General features: G+C 41.3%; 1 protein-coding gene across 1 annotated transcript; it reads left to right on the plus strand.

The window, feature by feature from the left end:
* The first annotated feature begins 6,464 nt into the window (after window positions 1–6,464).
* On the plus strand, window positions 6,465–7,464 carry LOC144242962 (olfactory receptor-like protein OLF3). Its single transcript, XM_077777997.1, has one exon. The coding sequence runs from the start codon at window positions 6,511–6,513 to the stop codon at window positions 7,462–7,464; it is 954 nt and encodes a 317-aa protein (XP_077634123.1). The 5' UTR covers window positions 6,465–6,510.
* The last annotated feature ends 3,252 nt before the right edge of the window (window positions 7,465–10,716 follow it).

Below are 10,716 nucleotides of genomic sequence, written 5' to 3' on the forward strand. Positions count from 1 at the left end.
TGTTCTGAAATAAAATTCTGGAAAGAAATGAGATTCTGAGGAATCCTTCTATACTGTCCATATACCTCTTGAGTCTGTTCAAATCAGTACTTCGCTCTTCCTAATGTACGGGCAGAGGAAGAAGGTAATTTATTGAAGCAGCCAGCCAAGAGATCTGGAAAATGTTTTTAGTTTTAAATGTTTACACACAAGCGTAGGAATGTAAATTTGGTAATGAATGTTGGGAGAAGAAGAGACATGTGAAACCTTTCACCCATTTGCGAAGCTTCGAATATTTCCATCGTTACAAAATTTAATCAAGTATTTTAGAGTTGCAATGGAAACGACATGCAATTAAAATTAATTTTAAAATGTGAGCAGCGGCAACTGAAGACATCTCCAGAGAACCACAAGAAATAGTCCGGTCTGGGTGGCACACGCATGGTAAAAATTCTGTTAGTGCTTGTTAGATTGTGTCTCTGGGTCAAGTTTCTCATTTTTCTTGATGAACAGTTGCTCATAGTTCTCCAAGGCCTTATCAGTTCTAGTAGAGCAGGAAAATGGGAGGATGTAGTAAAAGGCCAGTAGGGCACTCTGTGTTGAGAAGGCACATGTTGTGATGAGGGATGGTACCCTTCCTCTTAGGCCTCTTGCAAAGCTGTAGGGAGCTAAACATGGAAGGGGCTCCCATCTGGGTGGTCTACTGGTCAGAGTTTAAATTATGACAGATGAGTTGGAGATGCCTCACTTCCATGATTCCCAAATGTGTTTACAAATTTTACCAAAAATCACTGCCTGAGAATTTACCATTAGAAATGGATTTAGCTTGACTTAAATCCTTGACTTTGCTGACATTCTTTTTAAGATAGGGAGAGGAAAGGGCAGCTTAGAGAATGGACCATTTTATTGGAAGGCAGACCTTGGTGTAGGGAGTTACAGATTTGACATGAAACTATTTGGCTTATAAATGAAAGGTAAGAAGTGAGAATCGGATGAGGGGAGGCAGGAATAAGTAAAAGCCAAATTTTATCTGCCCCATGGAGATAAAGGCCAATCCTGGCTTTAACACTGGCAAGCACTCAATTGTTCACTGTTCATCTTCTTGCTCAGATGTCATATACTTTCAGCCAAAGATGTCACCAGGTAGTAGGAGATTGAAACAGTAAGAAAAAGAACTGTGATTGAATTTAAGGAGATAGAAGTGGAACAGGATTGAAAAATAACACTTAACTTGTTACAATTTACATGACGTTTATAACAGAAAAAATAACCGTTTCCATGGAATCAATGAATAGATTTTATTTTTAAAAAGATCATAATGGTTGGCTAAAATTTAACTTTTAAATTAGGTGTATTGTGTCACATAAAAGGTGTGTGAGAAATTCGTTCACCTGCTCCATGTTTTTATTTCTTTATCATGGAGAGAACATTTTAGGCCTCATATTTGTGCAACTAATAATTACTGGATAATGGGAGGAGGCACTTGGAGCTAGTTTTTGCTGAGGTATAAAAAGGTGATATTTTAACTGGGAAAATTTGATGTTGCTGTCTATACTCCATCTTGACTTTTTCTTCAGTGTCAGGGTCATTCATATGGCAGTTCACAAAAAGATTAGCTACTTTATATTTTAAACTTTCCATTTCATATTTTTAAGATTAAAATATGTCATCCAAAGGAGATGCTACCCATAAAAATAACAGATTTCAGGCATTAGTAACAGTACTATAAAGAGATTTTTTCATAGAGTATTTCTAAGGCATCTTTCATACGAAGTCACATAGCGTGCTCTATTTTTTATGGCCACAGTAATTACCCTACATCCACCATAATTCATAAAACACAGGCATGGATTTCTTCCTTCATGGTGCTCCAGTCCAAGGAGATAAACCAAGGGGTCTGTCATTCCTTAGTACTATATTCTGAGCAGACAGCATGGATTATTTATTTGTGAGCAGACCATGATAGCTCAAAACATAGAATGGTTTGAGATTTGTTGAGAAAATACATAAAAAAGGATTCTGTTGTTTATTGACAGAATATTATCAATATTCTGGAAAAAAGGTAAATTCTCTAGAAGTAGGACAGATTCTCAGAAGAGAACACAAAACACACCATGCAGGAGGAAGGACTAAATAGATGTGGCTCTTAACTGTGGTTGTTGTTCAGTACTGCTTTTGGACATCAGCTGCCTGTCTAACCTCGTACTAAAAGGTTTTTGTTGGCTTGTTTATACAGACAAATGGAACAAATATTCTCACATTTCCCCTTTGTTTTTTGACTTCAGTGAAAAACGCGCATTTAGGGATAGCTACAGATCCTATAAATTAGTTAGATCTGAGAAGACCAAGCTCTGGCTTCTTGATTGGAGTGGTAAGATCCGAAATCCCTCATCTGGCACTGAGTTCATTTCCCATCCTAGGCCATGATAGAAACCCAGCTGTATTTAAGTGGAGCTGATCCCAAAGTAATAAGGTGATGGTATTAACTGCAGGTTGTGTTAATTTAGCACCTGATGAGCACATGTTTCCTCCTGCACTTGTCTTTCCAAAGGCTGTTCTATTTTCTTTTTCTACTGTGAGTCCCTAAAAGGACTATATGAGTGTGGACAAAAGGTGTATTTGGGTATTAATGATTTTGAAATAAGGCAATGGTCTTTGGGAATGAATAGTAGCCTTTGGTGGATTAAAATAACCAGCTAAAGTATCACTGAAAGCTAATTCAGTATTATTTAAAAAAATTTAAATGTGTATTTATTTTTGAGAGAGAGAGCGAGCGAGAAGGGGAGGGGCAGAGAGAGAGGGAGACACAGAATCTGAAACAGTTCCAGGCTCTGAGCGGTCAGCACAGAGCCTGATGTGGGACTCGAACCCACAGACCGTGAGATCATGACCTGAGCTGAAGTTAGATGCTCAATCGACTGAGACACCAAGGTGCCCCGATTTCAGTATTATTTTAATCAGCTTATTTTAATAAAATACTTTGTTGTAAAACACACGGTATGATAATAACTGCTAGAGATAATAAAATAAAAGTTAGAAATAGAACAGGACCAGATTGAGGATTATGTGGCAATTCTCCCATCTAGGAAAAACTTAGATCTGTGGACATGTAGACATCACGATCTGTTTGTGGAGGGAAGTGATGGGGAAACACTTGTATCTCCTAATTAATTTGGGTGTAGCAGGTAGGAGGTGGAGTCAGGGAAACTTACAAGGACGCCCTGCACTCCATGAGGTGGGTGATGAGGGCAAGTGTAAGTGTGAACGACACTATGGGAAAATGGAGGATATGTAATAAAGGAAATGAAGAAAGAATTTCTTTTATGGAGTGGGGAGGATGAGGGAAAAGTCCAGAAAGATGATTTTGGAGAGTGGGAAAATTTTTGTTGCACTGATAGAAATGAGGGAGTCAGGAAGGATCCTGTGTAAGGGAAGATGAGTGGAGGCCTTGGTGAGCCATTTATAAGACATTTATCATGCTGTTGGGGAAAGCATCTGGGCCTTCTGGAGGGGAGTCCAGGGGGTAAATGTAGAATTGAGGCTGAACTGCACACAGCTGATCACAGTTATTTTAGCTGGAAATTACAAACCCTTCAGGGGAAAAATACAGAGAAGAGTGAGTTGGTGAGCACAGAACTGATGATATTCTCAGGGCAGTGGGGTGGGAAAGTTTGGAGAAACCCCCTCCAAGAATGCAGATGAGAGATAACAGATCGGAGCCAATCAGGACAGCAGCACAGGATAGAGTCAAGAGTTTGAAGGAACAAAATAGGTGATGTTAAAAGTGAAAATCAAATGAAAGCTCATGTATTTGATAATTAGAAAGCTACCAGTGACCTTTAAGAGTACAATTTCTATGGCTCAGTACAGGTGAAAAACACATTTTGACGGCTTAAAGGATGAATGTTATGAGGAAATAATTCCAGCAAATGGACATCAGTCATTTGAGAACTCTGGATGAGAAAGAGGAAATAATTAGAATGATAAATAGCAAAGGTTTCTCTCCCCATATTGAGAAGTTGTATATTTTTTTAACAAGGGAAAAGTGGTCAATGAAGAGCAAGAGAAACCCCTGTCTGGCAAAGAGAGGGAAGAGATGAAGGAATAAGATCCTTATTGAAAGAGATAGATGAAAGAGATACAGAGTATAAAATCAAGGCTAGATCCACCATTATCACCAAATAATGGATACCTACCCAAATTCAGTCATTAGTATTAGCTTCCTTTCAGCTGGCCAGTATTATCCACACTGTGCCATTGAAGAACCATGACCCTCAGGGGTGTCTGCGTGGCTTATTTCAGGTCCCAGGAAGCAAAAGGGAACGGATTCAGAGCAGAAACTGTTAGTCTTGAAACTTGCACCTGTGGTGAGATGCGATACTGGCCTTCATTTGTCACTAGACAAGGGCTGTAGTAGAGAGATGTGCAGGGTGGGTGAGAGGCACAGAGCGAGTCATGGGCTGGCTTGTTCTCTGGTTCGCTTGTAATTGCAATGGGGGACAGTGATGCGATGACAATCCGTCTGTGTCTTTGTCATCCACATGAGCTCTAAGTGTAGGGAAACATACTATTTACTTTGACATCCCAGCATCTAGCAGCAATGGCACTTTACAGATGTTTGCCAAATGAATGGAAGAAGAAATGTCTACTTTCCCTTGGAGATTTGTTCAAACTCAACACAGCTAAGAGATTTCTTTTTCTTGAGATTTTAGAATTAAATTTGAATGTCATCTTTGAGGCAAGTAGATGTTGTTGATGATGGATGTAAGTAGATGATGGAAGGAAAGTAAGGTGAGGGGCGGTGGTGGAAAGATCATGATCGAGCTGAAGAGGAGGAACAGTTGAAAGGGAGATCGGGTTTAGAGGAAGATGTCAGCAGAGTTTATAAAAATGGATGTGGCTGAACCATGAAAGAGATGGGCATTTGGAGAACTGCTTGCTTTCGTTTCATCCTTTATCAGGTAAGAGAGCAGAGGCATAGACAGTCTTGCCCTCCTGCTCACAGACCCTGGCAAGACCCCTATGGATTCTGTTTTTGCCCTCACGTCCTCTAACTGCCTTTATTCTTTACTTCCTCTTATTACGTATGCTGCAAGGAAAGGAAAGTTCGGGAATGGGCAGACATGGAATAATAATGAGCATGAATCGATCCTATTAGAAATTAAAAATTGTTTAATGTTTAAAGTTGATATTGTAATATAATTCTACTTAAAGAGCCCTTCTGGGATGAAAGGAAACACAAAAGAAACCCCGTTGTGGCATACACCTATGTATATTTGTGCATCTGCTCTACTCTGCCTTGGTCAATGATGAACATTTGCTCCCCTTTCTCTCTCATAAATTGAAAGCCAAATACCCATACTCTCATTTCCTCTATTTTGAGCCAATATGCAAAGGATAGATTCTTAAGAACATCAAGTTAAAAAGAGAAAAACAAAAAGAACAAGATATGATCACAATTCCCTTTCCTTTCTCATCCCACTGAAGACTGAAGAGATCAAGGCTATAAAAAAGACAAAGGGTCCCCAAGTCCTCAGTATGACCAGTCATCCCAAAGCCCTCAGTTCAAATAAGAATGCCTCCAATTTCATTCATGTCTGAGTTTGAGGAGGTTATCACAGGAAAATCCTGTTTGCTATTCTCTCTACTCCAAGGTAGAGGTCATGTTACTACTAATATTCAGACTACTATGGAACTAATATTACCAGTACAGTCCATAAATCTCTCTCTCCAAAGTTACCTACATTTCAGCTTGAAAGTACTTGAGAGTTGTATAATATTACCCTTTTTTGTATACAAAATTTGTCACTAAACCATAGTAACAAAGCTGTAATCAGATTGCAAACCTAGCTTCTCTGCTTCTAGATCTTTCTACTGTCCCTGCTTCTTCCCAAAGAGTGAGTTCCTGCCTCTTTATCATGATGAAGCTAGTTGATATATTTAAGGTAGTTTTTGTAACTTCATTATTTTATTTTTTAATTTTTAATAGTCTATTGTCAAGTTGGTTTCCATATAACACCCAGTGCTCATCCCCCCAAGTGCCCTCCTCCATGCCCATCACCCCCCCCAACCCCCATCAACGCTCAGTTTGTTCTCATCATTCAAGAGTCTCTCATGGTTTGCCTCCCTCCCTCTTCCCAACTATTNTTTTTGTAACTTTTCAGACTTTTTTTTCATTGTTTGCCATTTTACCCACTACTATCACCTACCAAGCTACCCTGACTCTCAGTCTGAGGTAAGTTGGTAAAGCTGTGAGCTCCTAAAATTGCACTGCATTATCTCGAGGATTTAACTGGGTATTTCTGAGACCACCTCACATCTTTTTATAAAGGTGCTGGACTGTCTCTGGTACAGAATAGATTTATGTTGGAGTAAAGCCTGTCGTCTTGGCCCACAAATGGTCTGAAACATCTAGATAAGGCTGACCAATTGTATATAATATTAACTCATAAAAAGTTATCTTTATACTTCTTGGATTCATTTCTGTTGTTTCTGACTCTCTCTGCAGATTAATAATCTTCACAATTTTGAATGGGAACAGGTAACCAGACATGGGTGAGAGAGTTTATTCTCCTCGGCCTGTCCAGTGACTGGGACACACAGGTCTTCTTCTTTGTCCTCTTCATGATCATATACATGGTGACAGTACTGGGGAACTTCCTTATTGTTCTTCTGATCAGACTGGACAGCCGACTCCACACCCCCATGTACTTCTTTCTCACCAACCTCTCCCTTGTTGACATCTCTTATGCCACAAGCATTGTTCCTCAGATGCTGGCGCATTTTCTTGCAGAACATAAAGCAATCCCGTTTGTGAGCTGTGCAGCCCAATTATTTTTCTCCCTGGGCTTGGGTGGGATAGAGTTTGCTCTACTGGCAGTGATGGCCTATGACCGCTATGTGGCTGTGTGTGACCCCCTGCGATACTCGGTCATCATGCATGGAGGGCTCTGTACGAGGTTGGCCATCACATCCTGGGCCAGTGGTTCAATCAACTCTCTCATGCAGACCATCATCACCTTTCAGCTGCCCATGTGCACAAACAAGTATATTGATCACATATCCTGTGAACTCCTAGCTGTGATCAGACTGGCCTGTGTGGACACCTCCTCCAATGAGATCGCGATCATGGTTTCTAGCATCGTCTTGCTGATGACACCCTTCTGCCTGGTTCTCCTGTCCTACATCCGGATCATCTCCACCATCCTGAAGATCCAGTCCACAGAGGGCAGAAAGAAAGCCTTCCACACCTGTGCGTCTCACCTCACAGTGGTTGTCCTGTGCTATGGCATGGCCATTTTCACTTACATCCAACCCCGCTCCAACCCCTCTGTCCTTCAGGAGAAGTTGATCTCTCTTTTCTATGCTGTTTTGACACCCATGTTGAATCCCATGATTTATAGCGTAAGGAATAAGGAGGTGAAGGGGGCCTGGCAGAAACTACTAGGGCAATTTTCTGGATTAACGTCGAAGCTGGCAACTTGATGAATCCTGTACATCACCTAGAGAAAGGAGTTTTGCCTGTGTTTCCTCCCACTTAACTCAGATACGGCAGGCATCACCTGCATTGCCCTGGCAACCAGGAAGGAGATGCTGATACATGCCCTGGTGATGCTGGGTAGGCAGTTGAGTGGCTAGGTTTGGGTGTGGGCTGAGGGTGTATTTTTATGTCACAGCAGCATGTACAGTGGAGTTAAGCACTACAGTAACAGAACTTCCCACACCTCCTCGGTCTCCATTCATGTGGCCTGAGGGTGATAAGAAGAAACATTTACTGTTTTGATTCGTCATATTGTTTGTAATCATGGACATAATCCTGGATCTTACCTTGGTCTACTGGTTCTTATTTATCCAAATTTTGTGCAAGGCAATTGTGTTTACACTGGGAACTAAAACATTTTCATACTTTAGACTCAATAATAATGTGTGATGTATAAAGCCACATCCAGTAACTGTGTGAATTGCTGTTCTGAGAAGAGAGTGCTAGCAAGGCTGTTAGGATAACTTTGTGCTGGACTCACTTCCTGTGCACACAGCAGCCTGTCTGCCTGCTGGAGGCACTCAGTGGAGGAGCATCAGCTGAAGGTCTTGTTTTACAGTGATAGGTATGTAACAAAAGGTGTTTGTACAAGACTAGTACCAGCCAAGGAAAAGCCATGTTTGGAGTACTGCTTGATAGCATATGAGCAGTTTGAGAGGAATTTTACTGCATATGTAAGGGGTACCATTTAAATGTTAAAACTGTCCACTTTCTGAAAAATTCATAGCTTCTTTAGACTTTAGCAACAAACACATAAAAATGAATTCATATATAAAATATAAAAGATGTAGTTAATCTTATGGGGCGCCTGGGTGGCTTAGTCGGTTAAGCGTCCGACTTTCGCTTGGGTCATGATCTCGCGGTTCGTGGGTTCGAGCCCCGCGTCGGGCTCTGTGCTGACTGTCAGCTCAGAGCCTGGAGCCTGTTTCAACCTGTGACTCCCTCTCTCTCTGACCCTCCCCTGCTCACGCTGTCTCTCTCTCTCTCTCTCTCCTAGAAATAAATAAAAAATATTAAAAAAAAAGTTTATTAACATTGCTGCTTATCAGCACATGTTCTACTCTATTAAAAAAAAAAAAGATGTAGTTAATCTTAGAAAGGACAGATTCCTGAGCCAAAGCCACCGAATGATAAAGACAATTTCTTAAAAAAAAATTTTTTTTTTTTTTAATTTCTAGGAGAGAGAAACAGCGTGAGCAGGGGAGGGTCAGAGAGAGAGGGAGGCACAGACTCTGAAACAGGCTCCAGGCTCTGAGCTGGCAGTCAACACAGAGCCCGACGCGGGGCTTGAACCCACGAACCGCGAGATCATGACCTAAGCCAAAGTCGGACGCTTAACCGACTAAGCAACCCAGGCGCCCCGATAAAGACAATTTCAATATGTATTTTGGGAATCAGGCTAGTTGAGCCGGCTGTGCAGTGTGTCCCCCTCATCTCTGTATTGTACACCTTCTTCCTTCCCGCCTCCCACAAGCATCCGGGTCCTGGGTGACCTCTGTAAACTAGTGAGGTGGAATATCTGAACTGGACCCTTCTCTGAGAAAACACCTTAGTAAGAAACCGAAGGGGGAAGAAATATTGTACAGTGGGGAAAGAAGGGGAATGAAGAGAAAGAATGGATAGTAACTCATTTCTCACTCCCTTAAAGAAGACTCTAAGTCCTTTGTTCCTGTGTCTTCTCTAAGTCTTTGGATTCGCACGTCTCCCGTTTGTGAACACATTATCACACAATCTCAGTGCCCAAGAAGAGTTGAAGTTTCATATAATCCAAAGCTTATTTGACATCCCTGAATCTACCTAAAAGAGTCAATCCTAAATTTTTCAAAATTGGCGTGTGTCCCAATAGAAGTCAGTGGTACGGGGCTAAATTTCCCTTGTTGCATAGTCAGGTGTGTCAGTGGAATATCTACCGTGGATCGGTGACACTGAATCATTGAAACACAGTGGTCAATATGAGTCAATCCTGACGATATAATGGCATCGCAAGGATGACAATGCGTATTAAAATTAAAATGCAGGGTGAGAAAGGTCACAGAGAATAAAACTTTGGAGGTGATTGCAGAGGACTTCTTGTATACAAGGACCAGAAAATGTCCTGTTGGAGACCAAGAAAGTGAGAACTAGTGATCCCAATAACAACCCAAGCAGAGGGGCACCTTGTGAAGTGTGCTGAGCTGGAAGAGAGCACAAAAGTTAAAAAGTATCCCAAAGCTGGGCTTATAGGAAAGAGAAGATGAGAAAGCAGTGAAGATAAGGCAGGTGATGGAGAGGGGCCTGGCCTTGGAGGGCACTGAATGCCAAATTCAAGCCATTAATGATTTTTAAGGCAGCACATGACTTGATGAAAATTACATTCTTGAGATATCACTCTGGCAAACAAGTCAGAGGAAGAAAAGAATGGAACAGAGGAGACTAGCTAGGGGACTGCTTCACAATCACTATGGAAACATTACACAGGGTTCGAGGGGGTTGCCTGGGTGGTTCACTCTTGCTTTTAGTTCAGGTCATAAACCGATGGTTCATGGGTTGAAGCCCCATTGGGCTCTGCACTGAGGGTGTGGAACCTGCTTGGGATTCTCTCCCTCTTTCTACTCCTCCCCTTTTCTCTCAAAACACATAAGTAAACTGGGGTGCCTGGGTGGCTCAGTCAGTAAAGTGTCCATCTTCAGCTCAAGTCATGAACTTCCAGTTTGTGAATTCAAGCGCTGCATCAGGCTCCATGCTGACAAAGTGGAAGCCAGCTTGGGATTCTCTCCCCACCACCACCGTGCATCCCTCACTCGTGCTTTCTCTCAAAAATAAATAAATAAACTTTAATCAAATAAATAAACTTTAAAAAAAAGAAACATTAGAGGAATCTGAACCAAGATAGTGGCAGTAGGGAAAGAAAAATGTCAAGTCCCTTGATTTAAAAGAGATTTCAGAGAAACACTTAATCTTCTCCCACTGTGGAATTCCCATATGGATCTCATCCGTCTTCTAAAATATCATTATCCTCTCTAAATATTCTGTAAATTGTGGAGTCAGCTGAAAAATTGACCACTATGAACACATCCTATATAGACTGTAGGAAAGAGATATAAAAGAAGAAGGAACTTAGTCAAATTGAGCACAGGACATTTCAAGGAGGAGAATATACGATGCTGTTCTCAGTTCTGTGACCAGTGTGTGGTCTTAGTGTGACTTTCCCCCACTTC

Source organism: Crocuta crocuta, unplaced genomic scaffold (genome assembly GCF_008692635.1).
Source record: "Crocuta crocuta isolate KB4526 unplaced genomic scaffold, BGI_CrCroc_1.0 scaffold128, whole genome shotgun sequence".
In the NCBI taxonomy this organism is placed as follows: domain Eukaryota; kingdom Metazoa; phylum Chordata; class Mammalia; order Carnivora; family Hyaenidae; genus Crocuta; species Crocuta crocuta.

What these genes read in the sequence shown, in the direction of transcription:
- LOC144242962 (XM_077777997.1), top strand. Translation starts at nt 6,511, where the DNA reads ATGGGAACAGGTAACCAGACATGGGTGAGAGAGTTTATTCTCCTCGGC.